The 23,021-nt window shown below is 41.5% G+C and overlaps 1 protein-coding gene and 1 long non-coding RNA gene across 2 annotated transcripts in view; both read right to left on the reverse strand.

Moving 5' to 3' along the window:
• LOC129783887 (uncharacterized) overlaps positions 1–23,021 on the reverse strand; it is a 177,995-nt gene that overhangs the window by 13,331 nt on the left and 141,643 nt on the right. The window lies entirely within an intron of this gene.
• The window catches only part of EGF (epidermal growth factor), a 60,850-nt gene continuing 55,916 nt past the window's right edge, over positions 18,088–23,021 (reverse strand). Inside the window, exons 24-25 of the mRNA XM_005238074.3 lie at positions 20,498–20,600; positions 18,088–18,421 (exon numbers count right to left, since the gene is read on the reverse strand). Coding sequence (XP_005238131.2) covers positions 18,198–18,421; positions 20,498–20,600 — 327 coding nt within the window. The 3' untranslated portion in view covers positions 18,088–18,197. The remainder of the gene's footprint in view (positions 18,422–20,497; positions 20,601–23,021) is intronic.

A 23,021-nucleotide genomic window follows, 5' to 3' on the forward strand; every position in this document is an offset into this window, starting at 1 on the left:
AAATTAAATGAGTTCTTTATATCTTTACCTTCATACCTGCCACATTAAAACAATAGCTCTTTTCCTTTTGTACACATTTCATCAAATTTCTTCCCAACTGATAGTTATGGGAGATTATAAAACAAAAAATAATATTGCTGTAGACACTTCCTTTCCCAAAAAGGAAAAAATTCTGTACAAATTCCCAAACATATTCAAGGCTGTTGCTATATAAAAAATATACATATATTTTCTCAAATATATGTCAAATTGTCAAATTCTCCCAACATGTCCTCAGAAGGTTTAATATGAAGCTTTGGGAGAAACACTGCATAGGTTTTTAAGTTACAGAAATTAGTGCATTTTTTGTTGTTGTTGTTTAATGACAACCTGGCAGCAGTACAGTCTGGGCTTTTAATAATATCTTATTTTATATCTTCAAAGGAAAAATAAGTTCCTTGGTTTTGCAACCTGGGTTTGTGTGTTTTGACATGCTAGATGCCAATAAAAGGAATACTTTTTTGCTTGGGAAAAATGAAAGAGAAAACAAGGGAAGAAACTGTGTAGTGTAAAGGCAATGGGAAACTCACCTGAGATGCCACTGCCTTTACAGTGATCCATCTGGCTGCTGCCTCAGAGCAGTGTTTCTTGTGCTCAAGCTGTGTTCCAGATGCAAAAACCAGAGCGGTAACGCAGGAACCAGGGACAGGGTCTAGGAAGAAACAGGCATCTTCTTGATAACAGTAGCTTATAAATAATTTCCCTTCTGATTCACCGAGCACATGGAAAACCACCTGCTGGAAGAGAGCTTGCGGAACCGTCACCCCCAGGCTGTGATCCTGACATACCTCCCTTACCAGCTCCCTTGAGCTTCCTCAGACATGCTTCAAGGAGAGGGAAGAAAGTTGGAGACCTGGAGGACCACACTCAGATTCAGTGAGTTGCTACTGAATGACTCTTTGGCTATGCTCATGCTCTCTGGCGAATGTACCATACCACTTGCATGACCTGGGGTCATATTACCCTGATGATTCATGAAGAATCCTGCCACAGCTCTGTTCTCTCCTATGAACTTAGGTTTCCATCACTCAGAAACCTGGATGACAGCAGTGCGGATGCGTGCAGGTCTCACTGAGCAATGGCAACAGTTTCGGCCAAGGCAACCAGGAGACCTAGGAGCTGGGAAGCAATCCCAGTTTAGACACAAATCCTGGTATCATGAGTGACTTCTTTTCCTACTGTGTCTACTTGTGTGTGCCTCAGCCCAGCCAGAAACCACTGGAAGCAATGAAAATGCACCATGAAATCTGCAGAAGCAGCAAAGTCTTTGAAAGCATTTGGCATTTTTACTTTAGGTGTGAGCTCTCTGAGGACGAGAAGAAAAGGAGGGAGGAGGGTTAATGCTGATATGATCCATGAGGGTGCTGTTGAGTCACAGGCACATTTCGGAAGCCACCCAGCTTTAGTCAATGCAGCCACAAAGAAGAGCGTGGTGCATGGGGGATGTTAGTGCCCTTCTGCACTCACAAAAATAACTCGCTCTCTCCATGCCTCAGGTGTCCTGTTCATAAATACAAATAATGTTTCTCTCCAGTCAGGATTCATTAACATCAGTAAAGCTATTAAGAGTTCAGACGGAAGTGTTTTCACTATAAATGTAAATATATGCCAATAATATTGCACACTAAGCTACCATTCCATTAAGAAATGTAACTGAAATACATTTAGTGAAGTAGAAAGATTTCTGGGGCATCTGTATGCTTCCACAGATTTCAAAAGGGCTCAGAGAGCAAAGGCTATGAACTGGCTCTGCTCCATTAATATAAACACTGCTCCATTAGTTTTGGTTTCACTTTAATTGTGCAAGTTATCAGATATAATTTTTCCAGGACAGCACTGGACATGTAACCTAAAATTTTTCTTTCTGAACTTTAACAGTAACAGTCTCTTTTGCCAGAAGCCCTTTACAAATGTATGCTAAAGAAAACAACACCAGTAAAGTAAAAAGGACTGTTAGATACCTCATAATATGAACTGTCATTTTATGCCTCCTCACATGTTCAAAGCAACGTGCATAAATTACCCAGTTAATCCCAGCTGCTCAGCACTCTTCTCCTTCGTGGCACTGACCAGTTCTATGCGCACCTGCATGGCCCAGGACCCTATACCAGGAGCAAGGTGGATGGTGCGACCCTGTCCTTGTGTGTGCTGGCCAGCTGCCTCGAGCCCACCCAGCCACCCGTGGTATTCCATCAAGCCAAAGAACAACTTTCCTAGCGAGCTTTTCCATGCACAGCCACTTACCAGAAGCTGTCTCTTCCCAGGCTGCAAAGCAGCACTGCGGCTTTGTGTGCTGGGCAAAGCTAGGCAGCAGCTTGCAGTACCTGCTAAATACCCTCACGGGGTCTGTCAGCCCCTGGAGCAGGGAGGAGGCCATGGTGCGGCATTGCAAGCCCGCAAGATGTAGCCCCATAAAAAGAGCAAACCCTTGTCCGAGCCTCAGACTCAACAAGTAGGGCAGGATGGGGTTGTGTCCTCCCTGGTACCCTATCCCCATTTTACAGGCGAGGATGCCCCTGAGAGCCAAAACTGCACGTTGCCCCCACGTGCTCAAAGCAGTGGAGGAGCTCCTCGTTCCCTCCAAGTTTGCCAGGACACCGCTGTTGGGTGGGAGACCCCTGAATCTGCAGCAAAGCACAGTTCGAAATTCAGACCCTCCAAGACCACACACAGTCTCCCCAAAGCTTCGCTACTCTTGCCTACCACTAAATGTAAAGTTTCTTTTCGTAATGCAAAATACAATTATAAACAGGCTAAGCCAAACAAAGCTCAAGTGTCCCCTCTTCTCCCCTGGGGAAAGGGTAAGAGCAAGGGTTTCTCCCTTCTCTCAACAGACGTGTTTGGGCAGCTAAATGGGTTAATGCACATGGCTGAACCACAGGGGCCATCCAAATGGGAAAAGTGAAGCAAAAGCTTTTAGCCTAAACCTCAGCAAAGGAGATTTGTCCTGCCAACAAAAACTTTAATGAATGTGTCCTACTGTCTTTCCTCAGTCCTCCGTTTCACTGCCAACTGGCTCTCATTTTGAAGCATTACATAAAATATTGGTACAACTTACTGATCCCTGCTTGGGTCTCTGCATTGAGTACACACATATTGCTACATATAATTCTTTTTTTTAAAAATAGAAATTATTTAAATAACTGAAATTATAGCCCGTCAAGATCAAGGGCCAAATTGCATTTGATTTTAACAGGATCAGGCTGTCACCACATATGTTAATTAATCCATGATAAACACATGTGTTTTAACAATGGAGATTAACTAAAGTAGGAACAGCTTATCTCAGATCTTTAAAGATTCCTTAAATATAGGTCCCCAGATCCCTGTTTTGTGGCTTCCCATCTTAAAGCACTTTGATATTTCACCTACCTCTGCTTTAATCTTACAACAGTCAGTGGTAGTGCAGAACTGCAGGGTTTCAGGGTAGGGAGTTGTCAGTGTTTGGGTTTTTTAATTAAATCTAAATAAATTTTAACTGGTTTGCAATCTAGGAATGTCTAGCAAAGGCATTTAAATATCCTCACTCACAAAAAATTCAAACTGCAGCAAATTCAGACCTTCAAACTAAATCCTGAAAGATTCCAGGGGCATTTTCAGTTATACCTCTGGCTCTGTGACCTGGGCTGCAGAGCCGATCCCAAACTCAAAGGTATTTCTGTGTACCAGCATACACCATTCTAACAGCACCTCAAGTGCCCTGCGTGTACAATTTCAGAAGCGAGCCCAATTCCTCATGCAGGTTCAGTGACATGGTGCCCCAATCACAGAAGACTCAAATCGCATCCCTTGGTCCATCTCCGAAGTAATGGCCTTAGGTAAGTTGCACAAATCCCTCTTGAACAGGTAGACTGAAGAAGATAAATATGCGCACAACTGAAGTATGTGAACTGGTTTTTACACTTTCACTCATTAAATAAAAAATAATTTTAAAAAGTCAGTGTTTATGCAAGGAGTTTAACATCCCCTACTGTATCTTTTTTTTTTTCCCCAAACCAGCAGGACAGGATTTGATGTAAAATTCAAGAAAGAAATCTCATTTTCTCTTGCTCATGGCAGAATTATATTGTTGCACTCTTGCCCCAATTCCCTCTTGGCATTTTCATTTCCTGACAGCAACTTTTTCCGAATGTACAAACAAGTAGGCTGGCTGTTTAAAAAGACAAAAATAAATCCTCAGTTTTTGTCTTTCTCTCTCATTTTCCTATGCTGTCTTCTCAATAAACATCCAAAAGCCCTCAGCTCAAGGCTCTGATCCTTCCTGCAGCACCACCCAAGGAAATTCTGGCAGTGCACAGAGTTGAACACCTACATAAACCTCTCTGGGGCCGGGGACTGAGCCCTCTCCATCCAGCTCCTAGTGTTCTGCAGTTCAGCACGGCATCTCTGCTGGGGGCTCCACACTGGTTTCAGCAGGATGCTCAGCTGCTACTGCCTGGAGGGCCCTAGGAGAGCTGTTTCTGCCAGTGAGGGGTCTCCCCACTGAACCAGGCTCAGTTCTTAAGAGGGCTTCACATGTAATACTAGAAAGTGCTTGTCAGCCATTGCCTTGCTGAAAGCATTTCACGCCTCACGCTTTCCTTCAGGATGTTTCTTACCCCTTGTCGCTGGTGGGAGGTGCAGCCCCATCACTTCAAGAGACCATTTACCAGGCATCATGGGGCAGTCTAGAGGAAAGCCATGAAAATGGATTTTTGTAGCTCAAAAGTGCATCTGTCCAACTAAAGCCTGACAGTAGATTTGCCTACCAGAGAGTGCAAGAGCTGTTAGTTGCAAATGTACAGGCAACGTGACACCAGGCTTACCTCTGTTTTTCCTGCAACACACTCTTTCCAGTTGCCACAGACCTTTGCAAAGCAGAAAGGAGGTTGGAGTCAGACCTGCAGGTACTGTCCTTGCGTAACAGGTCCAGATCTGGTCAACAAGACTTACCCATTTACAAATCATCTAAACCAACACAAGGAAACTCAGCCTGTCTCTGGCTGCACTTCAGATGATCTATAGATACAGGTTATATGAAGTTAATCATGCTTACAAGAGCTTCATAGTCATTATTCAGTGAAATATGAAATATTTTTATCTATTAATTCTTCACTATCTGCAACTATTCCCCAGGGCACAATAGATAGTGAGTCAGCAGGCACAGATTTAATTATCAGCTTTTACTGTAAAATAATGATGATGTTTATTGATATCATTATGAGACAGACACTGAAACGAAGCAGATGTTAATCTGAGGTTAAGCTCCAGGAGGCGCCTAGCAGTCTGACCAAAGGGACTGATGTTCATCAGATAATAGAAGAGGAGACCTTCCCCCCTCCCTCTCCGGAGGCCTGCACAGAACTCACAGCGGGACAGCCTCTTTTTGCAAATTCCTCCTCGCACCATTTCCGACCCATCCGACAAGCAGCATGCCCCTGACAGAGCTTTTGGTCGGTTCTAGCAGGCTGTTTAACCTACCATCCTATTTTGCTTACATAGGGGTTTCATGATTGCGTTTGGCTTATTTTTCCCAAGCACATTCTAAAGGGTGATGCCAGAGAAATCAAAACCAGAAAGAAACAAAGTGATCACAGAGTTGCTGTGGCATCACAGTTACTAGCAGAATTCCTGTCACTAATTCCCATCACACCAATGTCTGCCTTAAGTAAATCCACGGCAAGGCAAAAGGCTGCTCTCCAGTTCAAACAATACAACATAAAGGAAAGGGAGCTTCAGTGGAGGAGAGGATAACAAAATAACAGCAACTTTCTATGTTTCTCAGTCTGCTGTCACTTTCTACTGTTGACAGCAGTGATGTGACAGCCTATATACTAATAAAAAATATGCTGGCAGCTGACACTTGTTGAAAGACATTAATGTTTTCTTGCAAAAGGACTAGCGAGCTGGCGCAAATGATCATTCAGGTGGGTACTTTTCATAGCCATTTCAGTGGTACACTTTTTTCCTAACAAGAACATGTCTGTTTCAGTGGAAGACGAGTGGAAAAATCCCTGAAGTCCTATTTTCTAGATGAACACTAGTGCTGCATCCTACAGCAACACTATACGTTTTATTTCTGTTATTACCATTCGTGGGTCAGCTAGGGCATTTTTAACTTACGCCATGTTGCAGCAGCATCCAGGCTCTTCTGGTCTGCTCCCAGCCCAGCAATGGTGTGGCCCAGCCCCCTGCCCAGCCTGCCGCACCAACAGGGTGAACAGAGCTCGGGCAGAGCTGGGCACAGCACTGCAGGGCATGGCCTGAGTAAGTGTTGCACAGGAGGGGAGTCCCGTGCACTCAGAGACCTCTCATGCACTCAAAGATCTTGCTGTCTTAAGAGGTACAGGCAAAGCAGAGAAAAACGAGACACAGACAGAGGACCATATTGTCCAACATCAAAGAGCAGTCAAGTGGCAAAACTGGGACCAGAACAGAAAGTTCACGGATTATGTCAATTCATGAAATCCCTTAGGCCATGTTTTCTCTGTTAAGGTCAAAATCAGAAAGAGTTTGACAGAACATGAAGACCCTCTCCTTAAGGTCCTGCTCTTACCACCACCACCACCAGCTTGACACCTGGATTCAGGACCCTCAACAAGCTGACATTGGTATATGTTTAAAATTACACAAAAGGGTTGCTTTAAGCAACTAGGAAGAGAGATTTAATACCACTGGAGATTGGCAGCGTTAATGAAGTGGGGGAGCAATGATTCTTTTTTCCAATTAAGAAGAGAAAAAGGAGAGAGACCAACCTTTGGAATTTCAACATGCAAGAACAGATCATTTGCAAGAGAGCCATGCTCAATCTCTGTGCCTAGCTGAAGGGAATTTGTGGTTTCATTTCTGGCCCTTTTGGACTTTTTTTCATGTCAAAATTACATATTTGCTATAATTTGTCTCTCTTCCAAGATTTACTGAAACAAAGGAAACATTTGAATGAGATTTGAGACACTTCTTTCTCACCCGTCAGGAGGGTAATCCTCAACCTTCAGATAAATGCAGGCATGTGGTTTCCAGTATTCTCACTCCATATGTCTTCACAAACACCAAATAGATCTAACATAAAGAGGACAGGTTTTTTTCCCCATAGATCAAAAGGTTACAATGATGGACCTTGCCCAGGATGTTCCAGATTTTCATCCATGTACCTTCATTTGCACTCCCTATAGAATTACAAACTCCCTGGCACAGAAATTAGGGAACAGGTTGAAGGTACCAAGCCATTCCAGCGCTTCTGATCTTAGCCATATTAGCTGTATAACAGAACAAAAACGTAATGCCTGATTCAGGAATTGAGCTTTACAGGTGAACCATGGCAACATTTTGACTGCTCTAACTCTGAAACGAGGAAGACGCTTCATGGCAGTGTTTCATCCTGACTCTCATTCCTAAAGAAAAATGGGGTTTGATGCTTTGTATCAACTCTTTTCCTTCAGCATTTTGAAATAAACACTATATAGAGTAAACACTATAGCTCTTAAATCTGCTGCTTGCATTGCACCCTGTACGTGGGTTTGAAATCCACCTTCGTATGCTCATGTTCATATTGGGTCTGGGGAAACATCAATGAAAACAGAGGGAGCAGCTCCTGCAAAAGAGCAAAAAGGAAAGGCAGACATAGAAAGCCAGGTTTGCAAGACACCTCACCGCCAGCCCCAGTTAAAGGAAAGTTTAATATGTGTATATGCACATTCACAGGAGGAATTTTTGCTGGTACAGCTGTTTCAGCCACAAATCACACACCATGGAGTCTGACTCCTGTCTGTAGAGTAGGTCCAGCCCTTGCCTTACCCCAGACGCAACAGTTTCCTTTGCTATGAAGGGCAATATAAGGTGAAAACTTGAGGCACCAAGCTCAAGCAGCCTTGATGCCACCAAAGCCGCCTGATGTCCTGTACGAGCTGCTGGGTCTGGAACTGGCATGAACAGGTCAGGCAGGGGGAACAGCAGCTGGACTGACAGCTGCCAGGTCAGCTCCACCACTTACTGGCTGGGAGTGCATCTCTCAGCGCTTTTGGTTTTCTTGCTACATGGCTGGATACCTTCCCATAGCAGGGAGAAAGGGGAAAAAAAGAAGGAAAGAAGGAAAAAAAACCCAACAAAAACCCCAGAGTGCTTTACATGGGATTTTCCTATTGAAGAAGGATGCGGATGCAATTAATCCTTTCCAAGAAAGCAAACATGGAGCTAGACAAGTTTTTCTTCGAAATTTCATTGACAGACCAAAGGATACACTGTGGTGTTCCTTTCTGCCATACATGGACAGAAGTTACACATAATGCAAAGCCATAAATGCTGACAGACTTTTGCAAGAATTTGCATTTATTTTTCATAGCCCCAAGAGATCAATCTGTAAAGACATCCCATAAGAGACTGCATTTGGCCCTGAAATATTGTCCTGAGAGACAGTGTTTCTCTCTTCCACCTGACACATTTTACAGAGGTTATCAGCATATGGATTTGCACCTCAGCTGTGTCATGAGCAAAGAATTGCTATTGTTCTAATATGCTACGCTGGGACCTTTAAACATTGATATTGTCAGGTACTACTTTACAATTCCCATTAGATTTGTTGTAAAGCACACATTTATGAAATAAAATATTGCTGTATTCACCCATAAAACTCCATGTTATAACAGTACTGAGCATCTGGTTTTAATGAGAACTCGGGAAACTTACAGTTCAAGCTGGAACTCTGTTCTTCCCTAAGCTCATTGTGTTTAACTTCTGCATCTCAGATGTGAACAGGTTCTGCAGAAGTCTTATTGCCCCCATGAAAGCTAGGTACAACAGGCATACAGGTTAGCAGTTAGGTGATGTATCAGGGGCAATTCCACTTCCTGACAGAGCAACTTGAACAGTGGTAGTAAAACAGGACAAAGAAACAAGACGAAACAGTCGCTAATGGTGCTAAATGCAAAGTGGTTGAATTAAAGTTGGGCAGTTAGCTATAAATGCAACATTTAATAATTTTCAATTGATCAACTTTGCTAGCAAATAAATGGATTTTAATCTGTGGTGGTTTTATGAGTGTTCTACTATACATTTAGCATTTGCACATTCATTTCAATCTTTTTTTTTTCTTTTTATTTATTTTTCTTCTTTTTCTTCTTTTTTTCTTTTTGAGGCTTTTCTCTTCTCCTACAGCTTAGGCATGCCCTCAGCTAGAAGTCTGGTTAAAAATTAGACCCCAAAACCCTCTCCAAGAAAAAAAATGGAGTTTCAAAGTACAGGAAGAATGTTTAATGAATGCAAACACTCTTAAAATCTAAAAAAAGAAATTTGAAAGTTCTGCAAAACCAGGGGCTCCAGTGGCATTCACCAGACACTTAAAGGAAACCTCAACAGCTTCCTTTCAACTATGGTCCTGCACATTCACATGACTCTTCTGTGAAGGTTATCCAAATCCTTGTGATCTGCAAAGCTCTACAAGAAAAAATTTTCCAGAAAGTCCTGAAGGAAAAAAAAGGAAAGCTTCAAGTCTCATGCCCTGCAGGACTGGAGCTATGACTGGAAATCTTGCATGCGTTTACCTGGCCTCTCAGGTTTTGCAACACTGATTATGGATGTTCAGCAAGTGGGACATGAACCGCAAACTTGCTGTCACTTTCCTATCCAGCAGCCAAAAATACAAATCATGCACTCACAATTATATTTACCTTCTAGAGTTTTAAAGAAAAATGTATCCTACAGCTCAGATACCAGTAGATGGATGCCACTTTCATCTAACGCCTGAAATACTGAAGTAATTCACTGTTGTGTCCCTTCCACCTGGCAGTTGGAAATCGTCAAAGTTATACCTTTCTGGGAATATCTAAAGTTCCTATTTGAGAAAGCACCAATTGATATTGCTTCTTAGCCATGGTGGTGAAGAAGACAGATGGTCTTCCTACATAAATCTGTGTGTTTCAATGGGGCGAGGTGGTCACTCAGCAAGATAGACAGTGTATGGTAAGCAGACCACAGTTCAGGTAGGTAACCAACAAAAAGGTGTACAGATTTGATCTACATTCTCTGTTAGCTTGAGTGCATCAGTGGGCATGTGTGTAAAGCAGAGTCCAGCATGAACAGAGGCTGCAGCATGGCTGCACCATGGCCCTGCCCAGAGCTACTGACCTGCACCCAACAGTGGCTGCACAGACCGCATTCACCCACAGGCTGGGGCAAGACTGAGACACTGGACCCTTGGGAAGAGCTTAACTCCTCTGAATACTTAACTCCTCTGAAACTCCTCAGCTTTGTCATATTTCTTGGATATATGCATTGTGCGTTAATACAACAACATAATCTGTTCTATTACATCCTTAAACCAATTCACTCTGTGCTGATGTAAAGACAAAACCACATAAACAAGCATACGAAAGAACCTCAAAACATTGCACTAGAAATGGTAGTTTCACATGTGGAAATAATAGGAGAGGTCTATAAAATAGAGTTTACATTAATTTCTGTCATATGAGAGATGATCTATATTTGTCTTCAGGAAGGCCTGTTCTGATGAACCATTGCCTTTAACCACTGTTTCTTCATCCCCTCTCCCTTTTCTAGACCATTTGCAAAATAAATGAACTCCCTATTTCATTCTTATTTTTATAATGATGAGATTTGAAACCTGCCAGCCGTTGTCATGCAAGATGTTTCCTATCCTTCTGGGCATTTGTTTGGCTGTTATGTTTTTGCAGAAGCAGACTGTGGATGCTTGTTATCTATGCACAGCATGCAGGATAAATGCAAATGCTTCGTAGTGTACTAAATATGACCCTTTGATTTCACAAATGGGAAGCAGAGGGATACTACCTAGGTTAAAGAGCCATCTAAACGTAGCATTGAATGACCTGTAATAGAACAATGGATGGAGAAAAAAAAGCAGCAAAAATCAAACCAGAAGAGAAAATACACATTAAACTGGAAAAAGGTGAAACGTGAAATCTATCCCTTTTCTATAAACACATGTGGAAAGAATAACACCTAGCCTTTTTATTCTTGGCTTCTTCCTGCCCCCTGCCCCCCCACCCCCCAACCCCCTTTACATTCCAAGAGAAGATCTGCCAACTTTTGGCCGTATCCGTTTCTCTTCTGTTGTTTGCCAGTATTAGTGCTCTCTAGCACACATTCTTTCCTAAGACTTCAAAACGAGTCATTTGTTAGGTCTAACTGTTTAAAGAACCCAGCCACCCTTCCCTCCTTCGCTTATAGCAAGCTGGGTGGTATACAGCACATTCTCACACCCCAGCTTACACACTACAGGATTGGTTGAAATCTTTAATTGAAAAGACTCTTGAACCAGAATTCACACTGCATGCCTTGTGTTATTGTAGATCAGAAGACCTCGCACCGGTATATTCGAATGCTTCTAAATCGCCCTTCATCCTAAAATATACACCGAGGCAAACATACCTGTGCTTTGCTTATTGAAGCCTCCTGATACAGAGATTCAGTACTTTTGTTCTGTAATGCATTTCTAAAATCTTAGATCTGGATCTGCTTATCATTACACATATAAACAAAGGGTGAATTCACCTCTACACAAAAAGTTAGCACAATTTAACTGTTTTAGGATTTAAGTTGAACTCTATGGTGAACTTAGCTCTAGACAAAGGGCTGAGTTTTACCAAAAAAGATCATTTAACATCACACAAAAATAAAATATTGAGTAAGTTATGGTGTACAGAGCCCAGTCTTTGCATATAGTAATGTGAAAATGGGATTTGATTCAGATTTGGTGTAAAACAAGTCAATGGTAACAACTGTGCTAAAGGTGCATCCACTGCAAATGACCCTTAATCTGTCTCTGAAGCAGCAAGAAACTTAGATCTCAATCAGCTTGATTCCAAGTCTGCCAATGTTAATGTTAGCTTTATTTATAAGGATAGCTTTTCTGTGGGAATTTCTTTCAAAGATCAAAAAACAGACCACACTGAGAGCTATTAGAATATAGGTAATAATTCTTGTGTTCTCTCTCTCTCTTTCTTTCCATTCCTTTTTTTTCAAGTGGGGAGGAAGCTTGCAAGGACCTGCTGAGTTATTTGCCTGACACCACCGCACGAGCAGTGGAGCGAGGAGCAGAACCAAGAGCTCCTGGTTGCTCACTACCACTGTCTAACGTAGCAGCATCCTCAGCCACAAAGCTCTGAATTCACATTATGAGGGAATGTCATACGGGATGCAGAAGAGTAGGGAACCACTGGATGGATGAAGACTTTGGGTTTATTATTACATCCAGCCACAAGGTAGATCAGATCCAGATCCCACTGCCTCGACATTTGGCAGTAGCCATTTCTGGGGCCATGGCTCACTTGCTATTAGGAAAATGGGCTCATAGTGTGTTTTGATGTACTTGATAGCAATAATTAGGTATGAGAAAGGAGAAAAGAACTGTTACAATTACAACGTATAATAAGCAGTAGGGAGTGCCTCATTAAATACCTCCTGGAGGTGGTATTTAGCAAATTCCTGCATTTAGGCAAAAAAACCCACCTCTTAGAGGTCAGAAATCATTGTATAGTGATTAAGCATAGTGACAAAGCCAAAGAATGGGCAGTTAATACCATGTTTAGGCTTTCATTCAGGAGTTTTTGCAGAGAAGAGTGTTACTTAAAACTAACTGCTCTTGACCATTGGAGAACTGAGAAAAGATACTATAATCTTATGCAATCCCAGTTTTGGTCTGTTCCCTTGACCTGGATTAACCTTTTTCCTTTTATCTGTATTTTAATTCCAAACACCTCACTTGAATGTGACTGTATCCAGGTCTCTGCTAAAACCTTTAATGAGGAACACTAAGGTCAGTGGAAATAAGTTTGAAATCTATTATTATTTCATACAAATACTGTAGGGATCCTTGAATGTCCCATAATTATTACTGATTTTGGTCTCCAGTGAGATGTTTAGCATCTGGCTGTATTTAGTTTACTGATTTCTTTTTTCTTTTTCTTTTTTCTTTTTTAAATGGTTACCTTTCAAGAGCTGTTTAAGATGTTTCTTCTTCTAAACCCACTATTTGCAGGCGCACACACTGCACAAAGGCTGCACAGAACTGAATTCGTGCAGACAAGAATTGAACAGCAAAATGGCCATTAAAATCTTAGTCTAAATATTTCTATTTCTCTCTTGGGTGAGAAAAGGATAAATTTATATATTGCACACTTTCACTACTCTTGCATTATGATGAATTACTATTAATAGACTAATGAAATATCAACTGTGCATTCTCTCAAGTTGTTACATCAAACTCAAATGTATTGTTTTGTGCAATTAGTATTAACAATCATGTCCATTAAAATGTGTACACTGTTCCGTAGACTGAATATGGCACATAAAACTTGTTGGCTTTAATCAATAAAAAGCCCAGAGCTGCACAAAAATTGCTGGATCATGAGACTAAGAAGCTATTAAACAGGTTTTGTGGTTTTTTTTTTTTAATAATAAATCTCTTTTTTTTATGTGGGCATGAGTAGCTAATTCTTATATAAACTATTAAGTATTCTTTTCATTTTTTGCATCATATTAACACCTAGGGGACTTATTAATGGACCAGAACTCCAGCTGCTCTGTTTCCACTAACTGCTCACATAAAAGTGAGAAATTATCCTGCATGTTGTCTTTGACATACTTTCAAAACCATTCCAAACTGGTTTGGATAAAGGCCATGCGGGTATGGCCAATACAGCTACATGGACTCAAACCTGGCTGGCAGGCAGGATCCCATAAGCTGTAATGAGTGTACAGTGAGGGTCAGACTGACGGGGCCAGATCAGGGGTAAGGTGGACAAAACTGTCCATGAACCGAAGCTCCAGGAAGGCATGTGGCATAAAGCTGGATGCTTGGATAGATAACGATGTCATGCAGCAGTGAGTGCGAGCACAAAGGTGGGTCTAGAACACCAATGTTCTTAAAATTAATTTTGGAAACATAGACTAACTTCTTACCTGGAAAAAAAGGCAGCTGCCAGGCTACAGGGTCTTGATCTATGAAGTGTAGAAATTCCTTCTAGACTTTAGTTTAGCTCCTGCTTGCGCCTAATAGAACAAAAGTGTTAGAATCATCCCCTCCAAAAACTAGGCAGGGAGAAGACCTTTTGGTTGTAACACCTGGGCTTGAGAAGGAAGACATGATAGTGGCCATGGTCCCAATGCAAAAGGGCTTCTGCATCTTTATAGCTGATTATTGCAGCAGTTGCCTCAAAACTCGAGTTCCAAAGCCTTGAAATTGCAGGATATCGAATAAGGCTGGTTAGAAGGGACTAAGGCTTTTCACTGGTCTGAACCTAGTCCACCTCAGTACTGAGGGGTGCCTGTAGATTAATCCCATGATGAATAGTCTTCACAAAGTTGGCTGTTCCTGGTCCACATCAAAACTGGCACTAAACAGCAGTCTCAATAAAAGATCAGAGGAACGTGAGCCAACTTAGGCTATCACCCTTGCAGATTGCGTTTGGGGGTGCATTCCTGGGGCTCTGGGGGAGGCTTCTAATGCCACTAACATCTTTCCTTTTCACATGCACAGAGATAAAGATGGCAAGTTATCAGGGAGTAAAGTAATAACACCAAGTGTGTCTTGAAGACTGAAGGAACAGTGTCGGCATCACCCTGAAATAACATGAGATAAAATTACTCCCAGTAAGACAAAACCACAATATATGTTAACAAGGCAGAGGTTTCTCTTAATACCATTCCGAATATTTTTTTACTTTTTCGCTAGATTTTTTAAAAAAATATTTTCATCCCGAAAGAGATTACGGCAATGGATAACTTTTTGTCTGAACAGTTAAACCTCTGCAAAGCTGCAAAGGACTGCAAAAGGGACTCAAAATGAGATGTGTCATGCATTCCTATGACACAGAACCATCACACTGCCTATGTCCATTATGAATGAGCATGAATCATTCCCCACTTGTTTATGATGAAAATATGGCTTTAGAGAATTGAAATGTCCATTTCAAGAAACTCAGGTTTTACTGAACTAAATAAACTAATTTTCTCCCTTGCTCTTTAGAATTGCCTAGTAGTTTTCTCACTTCTGATTTGTCAAGCTTTACCCCCCCTATCTTGCTAATTTCTTCTTTTACAGTTTAATATAACACATTAATTTCATTTTTAAGAGTCAGAGTATACCAGTAGGACTTGAGATCAATACTAAGTCAGCTACTTACCCAGAAAGTCTAATAATTTTAAATTTGGGGGATTTTTTTTTGCATACCTGAACAAATTTTAGCCAAAAAAAATGAGGAATATCCACAATATAACCATTTCAATTCAACTGATCTACAGACCAGTAAAGTCTGAGAATAACATCTTGGAAATCAGTCTGAAAAAATATTGTGAAGCCATGGATAATAGTTCTAGGCAAACAAATAGCAACATTCATAACAGTCATTAAAATGTGCAGAAAAAGGAGTGCATGGCTTTTACTGGTTTATGGGAAGGTAAAACTGAAAAAAATAAATAAAACTTACCATATTCAAGCTGGCATCTACCTGTGAGCTGCAGAAGATAATCCTTATTAGTGCAGATTTTCTAGGAGTGAACAATCCCCCCATGATATCTGCATGTGCTGCACCGACACATTAGCACACTGTGGCTATATGAAACAAATGGAGCTATCAAGAAACATGACATGGGTTAACTGAAACCATATTTTTGCAATCTTTTAAAACAAAAGGAATACAAGGGATCATTTTTTATTTTATTTTACAAATCAATAGCTTTATAAACATACAAATAAACCAAATATATTATATTTGTGTTGAAACACCATTTCAAGATTTTACACTAAAGATTATTTTGTTTACAGCTGAGTTTAGGAAACGTTTAAAACTCAAAACACCCTAATTACAAAAATGTATCAGCTTGATTTTCCTATCTTATTCTGTAAAGAATGCTATAAAATTTAAGATTACCTCCTTAGACTGAAGGAAAGCAAAGTAAACAAAACATAGGGTAGAATATGAAACTAATTTGTAAGGAGTCTGAAACACCTCGGTTTAGACAACATTCAAAGTTACAAATCTTTGTTTGATTGGGGAAGCTTCCAACTAAATGTTGACTGTCAGTCAACACAACACTTTTATTTTAAGCACACAAACATATTTAACTAGAGATAATCAAAGTGCAGGGATCAAAGTCATTTTACCGTCTAGCTCTCATGGAAATAAAATGCTTTATTGAATCAGGGCCTTTTTACCTGGACTTTCTTCCCATCAAAATACATCAGATCAGTAATGAACTGTGAAAGACCAGGGAATCCAAACTAAATGCTTTTAATAATGTTAATGAAATTAAACTATACTGAACTTAAAGTAAAATCTACCAAATACAGTTGGTTCAAGCCAGTGGTTGCCCTCGCCTGAATACGGTTTAGTGTGCCAACTCTCCTCAGCTATTATTCTTTCCATGGAAGTACCCATGCTATCATTCACACAAGAGAATGTGTCTTCATTGCTACTAGTTTTAACTAATCTCTGGAAATGCCTATTGTACAAGTTTATTCTCAATTCAGAACTGATGTGATTAGAAAACAGACTCCACAATTCAAAGCCACCAGCAAAAATCACTTTAGAAGATAAACAAATGAGTGACAACTCTCTACACAACAAAGCATTACAATTTTTGTAATTCAGACATCTTGGGCTCAATGTTCTTACTGTTTACATCAACATAAATCAGAACTGACTCCAAAAAGTTACTCAAGTGTGTAATTGTTTTGGAAAAGGGGTAAGAGCCTTTCAATACTCTTTTCCCATCATTGGCCTACAAAGCCTGTAAGCAAATTGCAACATCCTATAACTTACTAAAAACCAAAAAGCAGGATGGTAAACAAACAACTTTTGCCACTATAATCCAGCTAATGAATTACAAGGATCACTAGTGGTGGACACTGTAGTGATATTTAAAGAAGGTGCCTGACAGTTACAGTAGCAGGCTTCAATGACACAGGACTGAGAGATCCCCTGCAAGGAAAAATTATTACTAATGTAGCTGATTTCCAGATACCTTCTGGAAGTTGTGAAAATGACCTTAGGAAGTCAAGACCACTGGTGAGAATCACTTGATATGATAAACAAGTAAGCTACCATGCTGTATATACCAGAGATAAATAAGTGAGTTAGTTCTTAGTAAATAACTGGAAGGGAACTGTAGCTGTTAGAAAGCCAGACGTGAGGAAAACCGGTGTTGTTTTCCAATTGTTCCCATGGATTTTATCAAGCAGCACAAATCAGTTATGTGGAAGTCAGTCAAAACTGAGGAGTTTTTTTTGTTTCATTGTCCCACTCCTCTGTTCTTTTGGAGCAGCAACTGGCTGGACTTCTTTTCCCACATTAAGTTCTATATAACGTATAACAAACCAGGGTTTGCTGCCAGACACACTTGTGTGGGGCAAGGACAGCTCCAGCACATGCTTCCCCACAGGACTGAAAGCAGACTCAGCCCCACTACCTCAGTCCAGAAACAATTCTGTAATGCTCTGAAGGACCAGCGTAGACTGGAAAATTTAATGGAAGCATCACCTTTCCTCTCAAATGTTACTCTCACTTCATAGATGTGACCATTATTAATGCCATATGCTCACAAACAACCCTCCAGTCCACCAAACCTGAGAAATGCAAGAGCTCATTCAGTGCTTACTGACAGAAGCAGATACAAGAATAATTCTAGTGGAGTCTAAGAAGTTACACTGGCCTGACAGGAGTGCCAGGGAGAGGCTTGAAATGTCCATGAAAATATTTTAATAAAAAGATTAATTTTTAACTAACTTTCCTGCATCATCTTCCATTCCAGTTTCTCTGAAGTTGTCCTTGTGGAGCATTTTCCAGGCAGTTCCTAGACTCGGTGTATGTGTAAAGACCACTAGCAACAAACTCCATTAGAAAATAACTCTCTCTGACAAGTCACCCACTCGTCTGTTTTCCCCTCGGTGTCCTTTTAGCAGGCAATTAATGAAGTTAGCAGCAGTGACCCTTAAAGTGATACTTATAGAGTACTAATAGATTGCTCACAGTAATTCCTCCAAGCAGAGGTGACAGAGAAGGACTTCTCTGTTCTGTTTTGATTTGTGGGGGGGGGGGGTTCTAAAGAAGATTTTAATGGAAAAATGAGGGTTGCTTCAGTGTTTCATGAGTTCCCATTCTCTACTGACTTCCTCCTTCCTCCTTTTCCCACTCAAACCCAGGCTGCTTCTAGTCTGGCTGCATCAGCAGGCTGGCTGGGGCGAGCTCGCAGGGCTCCCTTTCCAGCAGGGGCTTGGGGCAGATGCTCCAGGGAGCCTGGGGAGGGCCCTTCGCTGCTCCCATGGGCTGATGCGATTTCTCACCAACAGGAACCTGTTGTTGACAGCCTTGTTCTTTCTCCTCTTCTGCCAAAGTCTCTGCTGCTTTGTCGTATGTTATAGGCTGTTCTTCCACTGGAGAAAACAGATATGTATTACTGATAGCCATTTGAGAAGCTTCACAGCAACTAAGCTGAATGAAAGCTAATGACAGCTATAGGAGAGCACAGAATCGAGTTTGGAAGATTACAAAAACAGTTCCCGTCAAAAGAACTAGAGAAGCAGGCAAAGTCAAGAACTTCCTTTAGATTTTAAGTAATTACTTGTCCTAGAAAAATTTAATGGTTTTCTGTTTTAATACATATGAACAAGAAAAAGCATGCCCGTGACAGGAAGACTGGGCAAAATTAAAGGCTGGCAAAATTAAAGCCTCTGCTCCACAGTAAAAAGATCTTAGAATTATTCACTGGCATGGTACAAGATTATTTACCAATCTTGTCTAAAATGGTTGAACTACTTTTGCTAAGATTTTAAACTACAAAAACCCCAGACACCTGTCATGGGAAACTTCTGTTCCAATAGCTACATCTGTTAAAACTATAAATGAAAACAGAGTCTCCTAATGGGAAACATCAGGCTTCCTTTGCTGGACAATACAGTTGTACACATGCTCACAAAATTAGTCCAACCAAGTAAATGTGAGGCATATTTTCTACTGATGAATAAAGTGACTTCCCAACACGCATCTAAGGAAAGGATGGGCAATTTTGAAAATCTTGCAAGATGCCTGCCCATTCAAGTATCCTCAAATTATTTCTCTTTGCATATTTCTAAATGACTGATGCAAACTGGGTCCTCTAGTAACTTCTGTAGTTAGGAGCTATATATGATAAATAAGACAAATGGTTAAGGATACCAGTCTTTCTCCATCAGTTCTCACTGTCTGAGCAATTAGGAGGTTCAGTTGCCATCTATAAGGCAGCATTTCTTCAAACTTGGAGGGGTCCAGCTGGTAACCTGGGGGCCATGGAAGCCTGTTGTGTGCTTCTGTGCTGCCTGCTGCCCTTGCACCAGGAATGAGAAGCACATCTCCTTCACTCATCTCACCTTTGTTTAAGCACCAAACATGCCCCAAGCAGTCATACACCTTGTTTAACACAAAAAGCAGAACTGCAGTTGCTGCCACAAGGCAAAAGTTTTCTGGGTGCAGCGGGTTGACCTTGGCTGGATGCTAGATGCCCACCAAGCCGCTATAACACTCCTCTCTTCAGCAAAATGGCAGTGCAGGATGGGGTGGGGACCAAGATGGAAAAAAAATCACTTGTGGGTCAAGATAAAGGCAGTTTAATGACACAATAGCAAAAGCCGCCCATGTGGAAGCAAAGGAAAACAAAAGATGTTTTTCTCGACTTCCCATCAGCAGGCAATGTTCAGCCACTTCCCAGGAAGCAGGGCTTTGGTATGTGTAGCAGTTGCTCCAGAAGACAAGCACCATAAATAATAAATGCCCCCCCCCCTTCCTCTTCCTTTCCCTTAGCTTTTACATCTGAGCAGGCATCATACGGTATGGAATGTCCCTTTGGTCAGTTTGGGTCAGCTGTCCTGGCTGTGTCCCCTCCCAAGATCTTGCCCACCCCCACCCTACTGGAGAGGCGAGGGGCGTGTTGGAGAGCCAGCCTTGATGCTGCAGCGCTGCTCAGCAGTGGTCAGAGCACTGGTGTGTTGTCACCACATTTCCAGCTACCAACACCAGCACAGTGCTGGGAGGGCTGCTGTGGGGCTCAGCCGGGCCCAATACACTGGGAAGACCTGGCCTCCTTACACCATTTCAGTAATCCTGCCTGAATGGATGAGGACTGTTAAAGTGTATCGTTCCATGGATATACATTCCCCATCAGTATGATGGGCATAACTTCATTTGCTATGAAACAAACCTGTGAAGTTCTACGTAAATGCAATATTATTACTATCACAAGAAGCATCTGGCTTCTGAGTGTAAAAGCACCGTTGTAGTGCAATTTCTTATGAACAATCTGCAAAGCGAAGGACTGAACCGTCTCTTCACAGCAATACAAGCATGGCTTCTGTTGTGCACAGCAGCTTTAAACAGGCCAGAAATACAATTTTGATTTCCCTGTCTCCTTTATCAGCCACTGCTCCTGCTGGTACCATGGTGAGGAGAGATCTAATAAGGAAGGAAATCCTACTCACCGTATTCTGAAGGACAGGCAGGATGAGGATCTGCTGTCTCACACTCAATTAGATCAACCACTTTAGTCTCCAGAGAACTGTTACACTCCTTAACAACCACAAACTGCAAATACATACAATATGCACAAAACATACAGAGCCCAAATTAATATAAAAATGAACTGATTTTCTGAAACCCAAGAGGCAAACTAGAAAGGCCGCAGTCCAACCACAGCAGGGGGGAAAAGGTCATCCTGGCTTCTGGGATGACCCTTCCCCTGCAGGTAATTAAACATTTGAGCTGATGACAGCCCCACCTTTCTTTGAAAAGTGTGCAGTCCCAGTCTAGTAAAAAACTGCCCGTTCTCCTGCCTTGCAGATCAGCCCTTTCCAGATGCAAGAACAAAAGTTCATGAAAATCAACCCCCTCCATAATAATGAGGGCCACTTTTAAAATGTTGAAAAGACCCACAAACAGACAGCAGGAAACCCTATCAGACACAGGGAAGGAAGCAAGCCTCCATTTTCTGGCTCTCAGCACCACTCAAGGGGTGCAGTTCCATCATTCCATGATGACAGTGGAAGTGACACCTTGGAAGCAGAAGATGGGACCCTCTGGGGGAACGTGCTGAAGAGACCAGGGGACAAAAGAAAAACCAGGGGTATATGAAACAGTGTTGAAATGGTGCAGAGGGAAATTCAGTCAAGGGGCGAATGTTTAAAGAGTAGAGACAGGGAAGAAAGGAAGAAGTCTGTAAATAAGATATTCCAACAGAAGGCCTGACAGATTCATTGGTCCAGGTGGATAATTGGTGGATTTATGTGGATAGATCACAGATGTAGCAGGTGTAACTATTTAGGCATCAGTTAATTTACATAAAATCTGCAGACTTACAGCTGCTAACCCACATGTGACAGACCCCCCAGGAGGAGATTCAGCTACACACAGTTCTGCAAAATATCTTTGCCTGCACAAAGCAGAACGCTTGCTGGATGAAAAGTCTCAGAACAGCATCAAAATCCAGGCATGTGCAGAAGTTTACCAAGGCTTACATATCCCTAGAACAAATCTAGCCTGGTTTATAGACCTCTTAATAAGAATGTGAAAAAATACCCAGGCATGTCCTCAGCTAAACATAGCCTCACCTGGTAGAACAGAAGGGAAAATGAATGACATTTGGACAATTTATAGATACACTTGCAGTATCATGATATCTAGCATTGATACATGTGATAGCATAAAAACTAATTGTCTTCTACATTACCTAGGTTGGCAAGAAAAGGAAAGTCTTTGCACTCCCTCTTCCCAGCCTTATAAATAAGCAGTAGCACTGCGGGCTACAAAAGGTGTGAGTTTCATGAGCTCTTTACATTTAATGCATACACATCATCCAGTCTCCATACAAAGTCCTTCATTAGTATTATTAATGTTGTGTAATCAGTGGCCCCCAAAAACCTATGTCAGTATCTTAAGAGTTGAGGAGCTATAGAGCTTTCTGTCTCCATTGTAGTATAGTCTCTTTTTTTACATAAAGCTCCTCAATGACCCACTTTAAGTGAACAGTAGAGATGGACATCTTCCTCCTGCTTTTTGGCAATTCTACACCTGAATGCAGGCATGCATGAAGCCCCACTGAATTTAACCTTCAATGGCTACATCAGCACAGAGATTATCACATGCATGAAACCACAGGAATCCATTAACAGTAATTATGTGTGTATGCTGTGTAAGCAGCAATAATTAGCAAAGGGTCAGTGACTTCCTCTTCCAGCATGCAACAAGCCATTTGCAATAAATTACTTCAACTTTTTTGATGTCTCCCAGTGCAAGAATGCACGGCGAAATTTAACATGAATGTGTAATAGATGAGTAGGTTGGATTTATTTTTGTTGATTCAGTCCATTGCTTAGCTGCCTAATTACTCCTATATTCAGCAAAAATGTCATTGACCACTAGCATTAACTGTGGGGACAACAGCAGGTGGGGACAGAGCCGATGAGCTGCAGGCCTGCTAGAGCACTGCTCCCAGGCAACGAGCTGTTCTCAGTCTCAACAAATGTTTCTGATTTTCCCAGCCTCAGATATTTTGCAAGCTGTGGGTTTTGTGTCTGCTGTGAACAAATGATGGCATTGCCATGATTCAGCACATTTGCTGTCCAGTAGCTGGAGGAACAAAGTGCTGGTAATAAAAGGTCCACAAGAGTATGCAGTTGACCAGCTAAGGAACAGTATGTCGTAACCAGGGTTAAGCGAATTCGGTACTCCCAACATATGTTTGATAGCACATTTCAGTGGCTACCCACTCACAAATCCTGCCAGATACTCAATCTAAACCATTTGTGAGGCCTTCTTCAGGCTGATTAAAAATCCTTGGATTTGCACTATAAATATTCCATGATATTCGATCCCTCAAAGAGATTCTCAAGTAGAACAAACTCATCTCTTTCTGGACTCAAAGATCTGGAGCAAAGTCAAACTTCAGGCCACTTAAAGTCAAATGCCGTTGTGACCCTGAATACTATGCAGACAGTTCTTGCACCTTTC

Source organism: Falco peregrinus, chromosome 2 (assembly GCF_023634155.1).
Source record: "Falco peregrinus isolate bFalPer1 chromosome 2, bFalPer1.pri, whole genome shotgun sequence".
Taxonomy (NCBI): Eukaryota; Metazoa; Chordata; class Aves; order Falconiformes; family Falconidae; genus Falco; species Falco peregrinus.